This window comes from Gracilinanus agilis, chromosome 4, assembly GCF_016433145.1.
Source record: "Gracilinanus agilis isolate LMUSP501 chromosome 4, AgileGrace, whole genome shotgun sequence".
NCBI classification, from domain to species: Eukaryota; Metazoa; Chordata; class Mammalia; order Didelphimorphia; family Didelphidae; genus Gracilinanus; species Gracilinanus agilis.
In genome coordinates this window covers 199,384,440-199,398,587 of record NC_058133.1, presented here as the reverse complement: position 1 = coordinate 199,398,587, position 14,148 = coordinate 199,384,440, and the positions used below count along the sequence as shown (strand labels likewise).

The 14,148-nt window shown below is 49.1% G+C and overlaps 2 protein-coding genes across 2 annotated transcripts in view; one reads left to right on the top strand and one right to left on the bottom strand.

The window, feature by feature from the left end:
- TMEM101 (transmembrane protein 101) overlaps positions 1–5,192 on the top strand; it is a 10,412-nt gene extending 5,220 nt beyond the window's left edge. The window contains exons 2-4 of the mRNA XM_044677022.1: positions 638–818; positions 1,256–1,402; positions 4,061–5,192. Coding sequence (XP_044532957.1) covers positions 638–818; positions 1,256–1,402; positions 4,061–4,369 — 637 coding nt within the window. The 3' untranslated portion in view covers positions 4,370–5,192. The remainder of the gene's footprint in view (positions 1–637; positions 819–1,255; positions 1,403–4,060) is intronic.
- A 1,291-nt stretch (positions 5,193–6,483) lies between these two features.
- On the bottom strand, positions 6,484–13,215 carry NAGS (N-acetylglutamate synthase). Its single transcript, XM_044677021.1, has 7 exons — positions 12,727–13,215; positions 11,381–11,655; positions 10,811–11,024; positions 9,847–10,027; positions 9,201–9,372; positions 8,736–8,918; positions 6,484–7,275 (listed from the first exon to the last, which is right to left on the bottom strand). Exons 1-7 carry the CDS (start codon positions 13,213–13,215, stop codon positions 7,122–7,124), a joined length of 1,668 nt encoding a protein of 555 aa, XP_044532956.1. The 3' UTR covers positions 6,484–7,121.
- Positions 13,216–14,148: the final 933 nt, after the last annotated feature.

Here is a 14,148-nt window from a genome sequence, read left to right as displayed (position 1 = left end):
GGGCGGTGCAGGGGTTGGGGGGGGAGGAGCGAGGTGGGGAGGAAGTGGGTTAGTGCGGGGATGGGGGCGGGGCGAGATGTGGAGGAAAGGGATTGTGCTGCCGGCGGGTTTCCTGGGGGAGGCACCTACTAGGACTAGGTTTTGGGGTTAGTGCGCGGGATAACAGCGGGTGTGATAGGGAAGGTAGCACGCCCTGAACGGTGGAAGAGGCATTCCTGCTCGTCGAGGTTGCCCTGGGATGGGGAGTGGTGTGTGACAGCGCAAAGCTTTCAAGATGGGAGTTCATAGAATCATATATTTAGAGTAGGAAGCTTTTCTTTGTGACTCCACCCCCACCCCACCCTCACCCAGACCCAATGCCTTATACACACAAGACGCTTAATAAATGCTTATTGAGTTGACTTGAAAGACACTTTACTTATGGATCATTTAGGCGGACCTCATCTTACAGTTTGGGCAACAGGGTTGGGGGAGATGGAATGTGTAAGTGACTTGTCCAGGGTCACACTTAAAACACAGGTCTTCTGATTCCAAATACAGTGTGCGATAGTACCGAGCAGGAGACTGACATAGAAAAAACACTGTGCTTGCTGGACATCTTATAGGACCCCACATTGCTACTCTGCTTACCCTGCAGGAAGCCGGACATCCCAGTTCCCTACCTGTACTTTGACATGGGGGCTGCTGTCCTCTGTGCCAGCTTCATGTCATTTGGAGTGAAGCGCCGTTGGTTTGCTCTGGGAGCTGCCCTTCAGCTGGCTGTCAGCACCTATGCGGCATATGTAGGGGGCTATGTCCACTATGGAGATTGGCTTAAGGTGAGTGATGTCCTTCTCAGGCTGGGGTTGTAGCAGCCTGATGGGGAGGAGAAAGAAGTGCACAAAAGACTAGAGTTTCTGTGCCAGAGCCATACATAGCAGCTTTTGGTCAATTCCATTGTTGGTGCCTAGGTGAGTGGGTAAGGTCTTCATTTAGTCCCTTTGGGGTGGTGTCAGGACCCCTGAGAATTGAGCAGGGACAAATTTGACATCAGTCACATTATTGGGAGGGAAGATGGCTTAAGGAATCTTGCTGGGAGAGCTGGGCAGAGGGGATAGGAGGGAGGAAAAGAAGACATCAAGAAAGACTTTCTGGGGATTAAGATTTGTGTTGTAGAAAAAATTGATTGTCATGGGAAGGACAAAAATGAAGCTTTGCTCTGGGGAGGCTTCTTTGGATGATCTGTTTCTCATAGGCTCTCTTCTCCCGTTTCCAGGTCCGAATGTACTCTCGAACTATTGCCATCATTGGTGGTTTTCTGGTGTTGGCTAGTGGGGCAGGCGAAATTTATCGCCAGAAACCACGGAGTCGCTCTCTGCAATCCACAGGCCAGGTGTTCTTGGGAATCTACCTCATCTGTGTGGTAGGTTGGGAGCACCCAAAGGTTTGGAATGGGTCTTTCCATCAATATCCAGTCCTTGGGGAGAGAGTTCCAGTTAGCCAAACAGGAGTAGGGCTCCCCTGAGTTAGTTGTGCATTGCCTGGAGATCTGGAGGGTTGCTGGCATTTTGTCCTTTTCTAGGAGAGGAAGAAACATTCTCAACCCACAAATCCTCTGGTCAACAGCTTAGCCTTAATAATGAGCATATTTCTGGGTGATTAAGGGAAAGGCGTTCTTATTTGCTGGACTCCCTATGTCTCTGGTATCAAGCTGGTTATTTAGTGGTTTCTCTTATATCAGCACTGCCCTTAGGGAAAGGGTTAGAATTAACCCTACACATCCTAGTTCTGCCTGAGAAACCTTATCCCAGCCTGGACTCCATTTGCACTTTGGAGTACTTTGATTCGGTTCAGGATCCCATGTATGGACTAAGTTGGTAAGGGGATAATTCTAGACTGACTCTGCCCTTTGCTAATGGAAAAATGGATCAGCCTCAGAATTCATAGCTTACACTTAATATAAAGCTGGACTGTTCAGTTCAGCAATTCAATAAACACTTATTAAGGAGCAGATATCTGGACTAACTAGTCCTAGGAGCTAGTAGGCAGACAAAACATACATATAGATGTTACTGTGTTACTGGCACAAGACAAAATAAGACTCATAAAAAAGCTTTTGAGTCAGTAAATCAAGGAAAGTTTGATGGAGGGGATGGAGCTCTTGAGCTGAGCCTTGAAGAAAGTGTTAGTTATCAAGAGTACAGAGAGGAGAAGCCAGGCCTTCTAGGCTCATTTGGAGGTAAGGTCAGTTGTGTGTGTTGGGCACAGTGAAAATGAAGGCAAACATGAATAGCTATAGGTAACACAATTGGATAGATCGCCAGACCTGGAGTTGGGAGGACCTGGGTTCAAATTTGATTTCAGGCACTTCCAAGCTGGTGACCCTGGGCAAGCACTTAACCCCCATTGCCTAGCTCTTACTCTACTCTTCTGCTTTGGAACAGATACTTAGTATAGATTCTAAGACAGAAGGTAAAGGTTTAAAAAAAAAAAAAGAAAGAAAATGAAGGCAAATGGGTAGAGATGGAAAGGTGTGACCTATATTTGAGCAATCCAGTTGGGTTGAATATTTTCTGGAGGAATACAGACCTGTGATTTCATCAGTGTCAGGAACTCTTGGTGTTGAGACTCCCTCTAGCTATGCAAATCAGCAACTTGCCTTAGTGAGTTGTCTGGGACACAGAGATAGCTAGAAGGGATCAAAGGCAAGGCTTGAAAGCAAGTCTCCCTGTTTTTGTCTCTACTCAGTTGAAATCAAACTTTGTAAAAGACATAACTCCTGTTTTTGTAAAACATAGTTTGGTTTGTAAAACATATATAGCACAGCTATCAGTGCTTTGAGATGTCTGACCTATAGTAATTCTTCCATGGTCTGGCAGAACAACTGATGAGTTCCTGGCAGCCAAAATGATTCATCCTCTTTCTTCCCTTTGACTGTTCCATGTCCATCCATCCCCAGACTGGTGAAGGCCTCCTTTCTGGGGTATTTTGGTGATTTTCCCCAGATTTTCTGTCTCTGTCTAAGACCAGGGCTACTAGGTGGCTCATTGGATTGAGGGCTAGGCCCAGAGATGGAAGATCCTGGGTTCAAAATTGACCTCAGACACTTCCCAGGTATGTCTTCCTGGGCAAGTCACTTAATCTCAATAATTATCTAGCCCATACCCATCTATCTTAGAATTGATACTAAGACAGAAAATGTTAGTTTAAAAAAATAATCATGTTTTAGAGAGGATAAAGGAGGAAGACTCAGTGCCATTTAATTTGTCAACTAGGAGCTTATTTGTGATCCTAAGCAAATAGTTTCTGCAAAAGTAGGGAAGAAGGAAGCCCAATTGCAAGGACTTGAGTGGGTGATTGGGAAGTAAAGGCTTTAAATAAACACAAACTCATCTTTTTGGAGGATTGTCTAAAAAAGAGGAGAGATATAGGCTAACAGAGTTGGCAGGAGTATCAGGCTAAGTTTCATCAGGAGAGGGAAGACCTGATTGCATTTGTAGCCAGAAGAGAAGGGATTGAACCTTCAGAGAGGTCCACTACATCTATCAGTTGGGAGGGGTTAGGATTAAAAGGCTTTGGAATGAGGAAGGCTAGTTGGCAAAGTTAGGTGTTGAGTGAAGTGGGAGTTGAGGAACTGGAGACCTTGAGTACATCACTCTTGTTTAGACTTCTGTCAGTAAAAGCAAGGCTAGAGATAAGGGGTATGAAATGGCAGCAGTGGAGTCAGCATAATTTAAGAATAATTTTTATTTTTTAAACCCTTACCTTCCCTCTTAGAATCTATCAGTCCTAAGGTAGAAGAGCAACAAGGGCTAGGCAGTTGGTGTTAAGTAACTTGTTCACACAGGTAGGAAGTGTCTGCTCTAGGCCTGGCTCTCTAGCCACTGTGCTATCTAGCTGCCCTGATTTAAGAATATTTTTAAGACAACTATAAATGGAGGCATGACCTGGACAAATCAGTAAATCTCTAAAGGGGTATTCAGTGGTTGAGTTTAGCAAAGATAAAGGGAAAGCAAACCAATTAGGGCTAATGGTGTGGCTGTGTCCCAGGGACTACTGACCTCCCTGCTCCCTGCCCTAGGCCTACTCCCTACAGCACAGCAAAGAAGACCGTTTGGCATATCTGAACCATATCCCTGGAGGGGAGCTTACACTCCAGCTGCTCTTCATCCTTTATGGTGTCCTGGCGCTGGCCTTCCTTTCTGGCTACTATGTGGCCCTGGCTGCTCAGATCCTGGCTGTGCTGCTACCCCTCATCATCCTCCTCATTGATGGAAACATCATCTATTGGCACCACACTCGTCGAGTTGAATTTTGGAATCAGATGAAGCTCATTGGCGAGAATGTGGGCATCTTTGGGGCTGCAGTGATCCTGGCCACAGATGGCTGAATGGCACCCATTGGGGATGGGGTGAGAGGGGCAGATTTTTTTGGGGGGTGGTATAGGGAATTTTCTTCCACAGGCTGTTTATTTATTTTAAAAAAATCCAAAACAACCAAAAAACTTCCTTTTGTCATGATTGTCACAAAAAGGATCTTTACCTTGTTCCCCTAGGAAATGCAATTCAAGGGAAAGAGAAGCCCTTGCAGCTGGGTTAGGGTGGGGTAATGAATTCCCCAGGGCTCCTCTAACCCAGGAAGGGAATATCTCAGGAGAGGAACTTCCAGGAAGATCAGAGGAGGCTTGTGGTAGGGGTTAGGGTGGATAGAGGAAGGGAGAGGCTGTATAGACAGAGACAGATCAGGAGAGAAGCAGAAACGTGGAGAAAAACAAGGACAAGATATGTGTATTTCTTTTTGTACAGTGTCCAGTACACTAAACTCTTGATGAAAACATTTCGAGAGTATGTACACGTGCATGTGTGTGTGTATGTATGTATGTGTCCCTATCCATGTATCTGTCCAGTATCATGGACCAGACTCAAGTAGCCAAAGAGACTCAGCTCAAGTTTCAAGTGTTCTCTGGTTTTCTGGAGAACAGGAGCAATGCCTGTCAGTCCTCTTCACCAATGTGTTTCATGTTCCTCCTTGGCTGGTTCCCAGGCTTAGGTGATTTAGTACAGAGTTGTTCTCCAGCCTATTATATCTACCTTTTTTTGAAGCCTTCTTCAGGCTCTGCCACATCTTTGCCCCCATTTGTGGGGTAAGCTTCCTGTGAACAAGAGCACCTCTCTTCCTGACCTTTTCCTTGCCCCACATTTAGTACACTCTGCCATATTCCAGAAATAAATATACTTTATGGATTTGCTTTCCTAGTTTCCCTGAAGGCATTTTTGCTATGAGTTGGTTTTTTACTCTAGATCATATCTTCTCTTTCCTCCCACTTTGTAACCCATCAGAGAAGACTGCTCTCTGTTTTGGAAGTTCCACTCTAAAATCCCCCTACTGACAACCTTTAGTTCAATTCCATTATCATTCTTCAGTTTGAGTTTTTCCCGATGGATCACTTAATTTTTTTCCTGCTACCACTCAAGCCAATTCCTCAATCCATACTCTCCAATCTTTTTTTAAAATAACTATTTATAAAGGGCAATTAGGTAGCTCAGTGGATTGAGTCAGGCCTAGAGACAGGAGATCCTTGGTTCAAATCTGGATGCATATACTTCCTAGCCGTGTGTCTCTGGGCAAGTCATTTAATGCCCAATGCCATTGAAGAAATATGTAGAGACCTGGTATCTTGCATAACTAAAGAATAAGGGACTTATTTCTGTCCAGATGTGCAAAAAAGTAAAGATGACAATGGCTGGAATGGACTCGTGGCCCCTAGCTCCCCAGTGTCTGCTCACTGGAACTTGGGCACCTGCTCCTGCTGTAGCCTGGCTTGTAGATGTTGGCAGATAGCCCCACTCCCAAAACTCAAAATCTAGCCTATCATCTGAGCTTTTAAAATGAAAATGTAGATGGGTCAGCCTCTTCCTTTCTTGCATCAGCCAATGTTGGCATTTGATGTTACTTGAGTAGCTTTTACAGGGGAAATGTTGCTTTCTATACTTATTGGAGCTGAGCTTTTGGCTTTTCAGGAGGGGAAAGGAGGGAGGATCCCTCCAGAGGCCTGTTTTGCCCACCTTCCCAGTTTGGATCAGGAAGGTGAGTTTCGTAGTGGGGAGGAGATCTTGGTCTATAGAGAGAGTATGACTTGGGATTTGGGCTGAGGCTGTTGCTTAGCCTGAAGTTCCCTGGGAACTGTAGATGGGAATCACTTCTGCATTTCCTTCCTCCTCCCCCCTCCCCCCCCCCCCCCCCCCCGCCTTCTTTTTCTTCCCTGCATCCTTATGGAAGGTAAGAGGAGAGTCTTTGTGTGAGGGGAAAAGTCTTGGTCAGCAGAATTTGGCTCTGAAAACAACATGCCAGGGGCAGTTAGGTAGCTCAGTGGATAGAGAGCTAGGTCTGGATTCAGATCTGGCCTGAGATACTTCCTAGCTGTTTGACCCTGGGCAAGTCTTTTAACCCCAATTACCTCCTCCTTACTGCTCTTCTGCCTTGGAGCTAGTACTTAGTATTGATTCTAAGACAGAAGGTAAGGGTTTTAAAAAGAAAAGAAAAGAAAATGCTTCTACTTTGCTATTTTTCTTTCCAACCCCAAGAACCTCTTCTGTGACCTATCCTTTCAGGACTTTGCTCTCTTTCATTGTCAATTGTTCCTCCTTCCACCCCACCTTGCCCAATCTGAAAGCTAAAAATTTAAGTAGGAGATTCAAGAGAAACCAAACCTAAGACTGGAAAAACTTATCTTAAATGGCGAAATTTAGGGTAGGCGAGGGTGATATCTGGGGACAGGAAGCCTTGGATCACACACGGAGGTGGCCGTGTATTTCACCCACATATCAGTTGGCTGGGGTTAGGAGCCCTGATAGGATAGGGGTTTCCGGAGCTGATAAAGAAATAGGTACCAGTTGCTTTGGAGCAGCTGGCAGTACCCATACTTCCTCTAGCTGAGCCAGCCTCCCTGTTTCTGCTACTTCACTGGCTCCTTCCCCTCCCCAGAGTACAAGGACCTCAAGGCCTTCACCTCTCCCCTTCTTTGCAAGATCCTCAGCCAGCAAGCCTAGGCTTGTCTCCTAACTTCCTGGGGACCACTGCCTCAGCATGGCTCATGAGTGTGCCCTCAGTTGGGCTGGGGCATGAAGGGTTGATGGTTCTTATCAACTGCCTGGGTCGGAGGCAGGTTTGCAGAAGGAGTCGGGCAGTCCCTTGGCATGATTTACAAGCTCATAGGAGTCACGGATGTCAGACAGGCCAAACCAGAAGAAGATCCACTGTTTGTTGGAGAAGCTGCCATCACAGTTCTTAAAGTACCTGGGGTGGGGAGGGAGCATGTCAGTGCATGGGGGCCCTCCTTCAATCCCAGAACTCCCAATTGCCCTGGCTGGTAGGGAGGATTCCTTGACTTGGACACTGAGAGGTCCATGCTTTCTTCTTTCTGGGTAGTGTCATGCTTTGTCTAACAAGGGGGCAGGTTATTGTTCTGAAATGCTGGAGTGTCATCTCAATATTTTCTTGGCCTAGTCTGAATCCCCTCCTTCCAGCAGTTCAGGGTCCTTTTCCCTAGAACTATAATCCTTTGCTTATTGCTTGGGAGAGGAGAATCCAGCAAAGCTCTGCTGGGAGGGAGGGGCAGGGGATGGCTGAGTAGAAGCAGGAGAACCATTGCCTATGTCTAACCCAGGGGCTCTTATGGCGCCATGTTCCCTGTCTGTAGTAGTCTGGGGAAGCCTGTGGACCCCTTCTCAGAATTGTGTTTTTAAATGCATAAAATAAAATACATTATAGAGAAAATTATTATGCTGAAATACAGTTATTTTTTTTGTTTGTTGTTGTTTAAAGAATGCATAGACTCCTGGTCCAGAAGGATGGAAAGGAGTCTTATCTGGTAGAGGAAGTCATTGAATTAGTATAAATAAAAGCCTGAAGTGCTGCAGATTTGCCAATCAGCTGTGCACACATACTTGGCTTCTTAAAGGAAACAAGCTTGAGTAGAACTATTGCTCAGTGAATAGCAGGAGACTGGGTGCAGCAGCTAGGCCTAAGGTAGAAAGAAGTAGGACTTGGAAAATCAGAGGTGCTCAATTGCTTTCTGAGAGGGTGAGTGGAATGCTTAGGGAAAATTTAGCTTGGACTGAAGCAGGGACAGATGAGCTGAATCCAGACTTAAAGGGAGACCAGACTGGACTGGGAACAAGCTGAACCAAAGTGAATGGTTATAGATATCTAGGCTTAAAGGGTCACAGAGCATCTTTTTAACTAGATGAAAGTGAATTTGTTACTATCCTTTGAGCACCAATCAATCCCTAGCTCCTCACTGGCAGGGATGTGACAAAAGAAAGGGGAAGGGGTGTGATCTCTGGAGAAATCCTGGGCTCTGGGAAATCTGCACCCAGGGGAGGCCTTGTTTGGCATGCAGAAACGACATTAGGATTCCTGGGGGTGGTAAGGGAAGTCTGGACCACAGGAGGGTCAATGAGACAGATCTGCCAGCCCTTTGATGGCAATAGCAGCTGCTCCTTAAACCCTAGGAATGGGTTTGTAGACTTGGAGAGAATGTCATAGGCACAATTCCAGGGTGCCATTCACATCAGCAGTGTAAGTGCATTGGGCCAGGAGAGAGAGGAACCCAGATTCCAGTCTCTGGCCATCACTAACTTGCTATGTGACCATGGGTTTCCATTTTTTGAGGGTTCTCATTGGTCAAATGAGTCTAGATGGGTCTAGATGATCTCTCTAGTGTCTTTAAGAGTTCAAATATAGACGGTGCTTACCAAGGATTGATAGGATTGGTGACACGGGATCTCCAGAACAGTCGATGCAGATCCTGCCTCATGCATTCCCAGAGCATCTGGCCCGAGCCCTGGCCTTTCCGGCTAGAGTTCACCACAAACTTGTCCAGGTATCGGGTGCCCCCCAGCACAGGTTCAGTAGTCAGGATGGCTGCAGCATTGTACCTGGAGCCAGGGGAAGTGGCTTAGGGTCAGGGTTCCCATCCTTATCATCCCCAACCTCACCAAGCAGCTTCCTCTATCCTTCCACTGGACTAGAGACCTGTGGGGCTTGTCAACATTTCCCAGAAATTCCTCAGGTCAGACTCTTTATGATAGTTGGTACAATTTATCCTCTGTCTCCCACCTCACTCTCTCTGGCCTCAGCCCCTGTCTGACTCCTCAAGGAGCCACAGACGCTTCCCTTGGCACAGGCCCCAGCCCTAGGCTGACACTACCTCAGCTCACCCTTCAGAATAGTAAATGGAGTGCAGCCGTGGTCGAAGAGAGGCCAAATAGTCATCCCGAAGCTTCTTGCCAAAACTCGAGTTTACAAGGTCCACCAACCGTGTCTGATCCAACTTCTCTAGGCTGTCTACTCGGAGCATCCGCTCGGCATTCTTAAAGAGGGTCCCCGATCCTAGAACAGGGAGGTAACAGGGCAGCTGCACTGTCTACCCCCCATCACTACCCCTGTCCTGCTACTGGAAGGTAACAGGGATTCCACTATGACTTCCCTCTTCCCAATATTCCCAATTCTGCCCCCTTGGCCAGCACCAGGCAGTGGCCTACTCATTTCCCCCAAATGCCGCTCTCCCCCAAAGGGAATGTGGTGCTGACCTGGCTTGAAAAAGCATCTCCCCAAGACTCCAACTCTATTTTGGTATGGGTCAGTTGCCCCACTGTGAGATTTCCCCATGCTACTGTCACCACCTTCCCCTGGGAACCATTAGGAACTAAGGGGGAAAAAATTAGTAACCAAATAGATATTGCCATGAGTCTGCCCTGTGTGTTGCTATACCCCTTTGGTCGCTAATCTTACATGCCCACTGATACCCTGAAAGCATTTATCATACCCATTTTTGGTAGATCTCTCTCCACTGGCTAGGCTTACCTTTGTTGCTGAAAAGTTCTGTAAGTAAGGTATTGGCAGATGTAATAACAGCTGAAGAGTCATGGGATAGTCGGCTCAGCACATCCACAATGAGCCGAATTTGCTGCCTCTCCTTGCGGTTCAGCCACTGGGCATTTGTCACTAAGTCCAGGTCAGCTGGCAAGTTCACATTACTCAAAACCTAGAGGCAAGGGGAGATCATTACAGTGATTCTCACTAGCCCCTTTCTCTGATTGCAGAACCAAAAGAACTCTACACAATGACTAATGGAAGAATCTTGGAGAACTGGGGGTAGCTAGGTGGTGCCGTGGATTGGCCTAGAGTCAGGAAGATGTCTTTCTGAGTTCAAATCTGGCCTCAGACATTTACTAGCACATGACCCTGGGCAAGTCACTTAACCTGTTTGCCTAAAAAAATATATATATCTTGGAGAACTGATAAAGGAAATGTCTTCCCTTTTGGTAGAGAGGTGGCCTTGGGCAAGTAATTTTCCTTCATTGTCAGGCATGGCTGCCCTGTCAGTTGTTGGCTTTGCATATTATTTTACTTTGTTACACAGAAGGGTTTGATGATGATAGAATAAAAGATGTTAAAGGAAATAACTAGCATAAAAACAAAAATGCAAGGATTAAACTTTTTTTAAAGAAAAATTCAGAGGTTGGTCTGATCTCAACAGGTTCTTTAGGTATAAACCTGATTCCTCCTGAAGGGTCCCAGCCCCTTCACGGAGTTCAATGTGGGGTCTTGGGCATCTCTGAATCCAGAGGGAATGAGTGCAAGGTGATATTTGGGAGGCAAAGAAAGGCCACTAGATAAGGGACAATCCAATTTAGCTTTCAACTTTTTGTGCTGTTTACTTGGGAGAATATGGGGCTCCAGACCCAAGTTCCTAGGGTTGGTGTAGGAAGAAGACAGGAAAATGGAAGATTGGCAAGATGGTTCCATGTTCCCCAAGTTCCAGTACCTTCTCATGAGCATCCCGGAGGCCCCCTGTGGTGTTGAGAAAGATGATCTTGGTGGGCAGCAGGGCCTTGGCCAGAGCGGCAGTGACCTCCAAGGAGTTGAGCAGCACAGAGCGCCGGGCACCTGTCTCGCCAATAGGACACAGGATGGGGATGCTACCCGACTCCAGGCACCATTTTAGCAGGTCTGTCTCCACAGAGACAATGCCCCCATAGCTGCAGGTAAGAGTTGCAGTAGGGGCTCAGCTATCTGGGGTTCCATAACTCAGGGAGCAGGAGGCACAGAAGAACAAGGCACCAACCTTCTCTGGTGTGTGGGGAGATGGCAGGCTTGGAAGTATATGGGTTTAGGAAGGGAGGGCTACTATTAACCTGGAAGGAGTTAGCAAAGAAGTCAGCAAAGATGAGCTAGGGAATAGTACTGTCAGGATTAGGGATAGACTGAGTCACCCATGGAACTCAAAGTGTGGGTGCTACATATTTGGTTGGCATAGAGTGATCACTGCAGAGTAGGAGCAAGGAAGGTTGAGGGTGCCTAGGGAATAGTGGACGAGGAGATGAAAGGTACTTACGTGGCATGGGGGGCAGGTTCAGCAGCGCTCAGCACAGACCCTCCTCCAAAAAAGGGCACAGCTGTGGCTGCATTGTGTCTAAGGGAGTCTGCAAGGATCTTGCAGCTTTGAGCCATTTGAGTCTTGGCCTCCCAGAAGGAAAGGCGGCCAGAGGCTGCAGTGGGTGCTGGGAGTCCAAGAACCACAAGTGGCTTCATATCCATCCGTTGCAGGAAGGCTAGGGCGAAGGCCAGACTTAGGACTGCCTCTGTGCACCTGAACACAGCTTCATCCACCTTCAGAGGAGGCGATCAGAGCGTTGGGTATGGCCCAGCCACTAAATGTGCACTTAATATTCTCACCCTTATGTGACCCAGGGTCACTATTATTTTGGGTGTCCTTCACATGTGAGCCTTTTGCTGTGTAATGCCAGTGCCCTCGTGCCTACAGATGATTCCTGTGGGTGTCTCCCATATCCTCCTTGGCTGCCATCTGCCAAGGTGTCCAATGTCCACCGCCACCTATGCCCCTTTGTCCTGGCCCTGTCCTGAGCACAACCATGTGGGGGAGGGAGGGTTCCATAGGGTCCTGAGCCTCTGCGGGTTTCAGCAGCACCTTCCCAGGATCCTTCCCCTTTCTTCCTCCCAGCCCATGCCCAACTCTAAGGGCCTCGGATTACTCCATATCTCACCTTGGACCGCTGCTCTGCCCTTTGTTCTCCCCACCCCCCAACCTCATTCTGGTTCCTTCAACGGTCCCCTCCCCCTGCTCTGAGATGGCCTTGGACTCCAGGGCTTACATAGGGCTGGGTAGGTGGGGCATAGGCTGTTGGGGGTGGGCCAGAAACAGGCTGGCTGTTCTCCCATTCTTTTCCTTTCTCAACTGCCACGACCTCTGAATCCAACCTCTGAATTCCAGCAGTAGCTCCTTCCCGCTCCACCCTAGTCCCCCAAGTAGTTTCTGTGTTTCTCACATTATATCCTGTGACACCCCTTTGCCTCCCAGTTTCCCCTAGTCTGTGAAGCATGCCCCATCAAGGGGAGACACCATTTAACCCTACTAGTCAGTGGTCAGGCCGAAGGAAAGCTCTCCTAAGGTGGGCAGTCCGGTGCTGGGACAGCTCCTCTCCAACCTCACGCATGCTGCCCATTTGCAGGGTCACAGGTGCCCTTGCGCTCAGTGACTGCACCAAGGCCCCATCTGTAGCTTGCCAGGGGCCATCCACACTTCCCTTCCCCAATAGAAGGAGTCCCATTAGTTTTGCCCTGGCATCTCCGACCAGTGATAATGGCAGGCTCCCTGTCGCGATATGCCAAGCCCCATATCGAGACATACCAGTGCCAGCCCCTGCCCAGGACGTGTCTCACCTCGATGATGGCAAAAGGTTTGTCCGCCGAGTCATAGGTGGTCTGGAACTGGGTGAGCCAATGCCTCGCCTCCCCGGGACTGGCCCCACACTCACTCAGAAACGCCTGGATGTCCCGCTGGACCAGCGACCCGCTGGAACGCAGCGCGGGGGCCACAGCAGGCGGCAGCTTCGGCTGCTGCGGCGGCGAGGCTGCTGGCCGCGGGAGCGTGACGGCGGCAGGCGGACCCACTCCGGGCGGAGGTCCCCTGTCACCTGCTGCCTCTTCGGGACCGCGCTCGGCCTCCTCCCGCGGCGGTTGGGTCCGGACCCGGGCAGTACTGAGGCGGCGACCAGGACTGGCACCCCCGGATCCCCGGCGCCTAGCACTACTGCTTAGTCTGCGAGAAACCCCCAGAGCTCGGAGTCGCGAATTTGCCCCGGTCCCCACCCCTATCCCTGCAGCCGCGGCCATCCCGGTCAGGGTTCGGGTCACTGGAGCTGTCGCCATGGTAACCCCGTCGGCCACCCAGCTTGAGACTGTATGGACTGGGCGCCGGGCTCCCCCCGGACTCTTAACCCAGAGGGGGGCGGGGTCCAGACCGGGGCAGCTGAGGGGCGGGACTCAGCTCGAAGACCTATTTAGGGCGAGGTTAAGAGGCGGGACCCGGAGACGGACCACCCAGGTGTCCCATCCCTCCCATCCCAACCATCCCTCCCATCCGCCACGGCAGACAACAGAGCAAGCCCTAAGTCATGCGGTTCCCGAGATAAGACGAGCGGGGCTGCTTTTGAACTGTTGCCAGGGCCAGTTCCAGGAACAGAAACGGATGGGATACTGGGCCAGCAAAGCCTGGTGGCAGGGTTAGGCCCAAGGAGAAGAGATCGACATTGGGTGGGAGAGGAGCTGGGGTGGGGTGGGGGGTTGAGGGGCTGAGGGACGATTGCAGAGTTAGAGAAAAGATTAAGGGGAGTCTGGGAATTAAAGGCTCTCTGACCCTTTCTATTGGCCTCCTCTGGACCAGGATGAGGGGATCAGAGTGGGGAGGGCAGAGGGCTGGGACAAGGATTTGGACAGGAGGCAGGGTGGGATAATGACAGAGGTTCATCCCTCCTCCCCCTTCCCCCATGTAAACACAAGCTCCAGTTTGTTTTTCTATCACTTGCTGTCCTCAGCTGAAGTTTAGAGAAGGGGAGGGTCAGGGAGGGGAAGAGCAGTGTTGTACTTCTAACTAACTAGATTGATTCTCTTCCCCCCCCCCCCCCCCACTCATTTCCTGCTTGGGAATCTAGGAGCAGGTCAATGAACCAATGTCATCAAAGATCCAGTTCCCCTCCCCATTAGTGGTCCACCCCCTGTGGACTCATCCTCTCTTCTAACCCTCCCTTTCTCCCTTTCCCTTCTCACTGCTCCATCTGAACCTGATCTGCTTAGAAACAACTA

Excerpts from the sequence above, each read along its gene's own strand:
- NAGS (XM_044677021.1), bottom strand. The coding sequence starts at position 13,215 with ATGGCGACAGCTCCAGTGACCCGAACCCTGACCGGGATGGCCGCGGCT. Across the intron at positions 9,373-9,846 it reads AGAACTTTTCAGCAACAAAG|GATCGGGGACCCTCTTTAAG; the intron begins GTAAGCCTAGCC and ends TCCCTGTTCTAG. Across the intron at positions 8,919-9,200 it reads TCCATTTACTATTCTGAAGG|GTACAATGCTGCAGCCATCC; the intron begins GTGAGCTGAGGT and ends CCCTGGCTCCAG.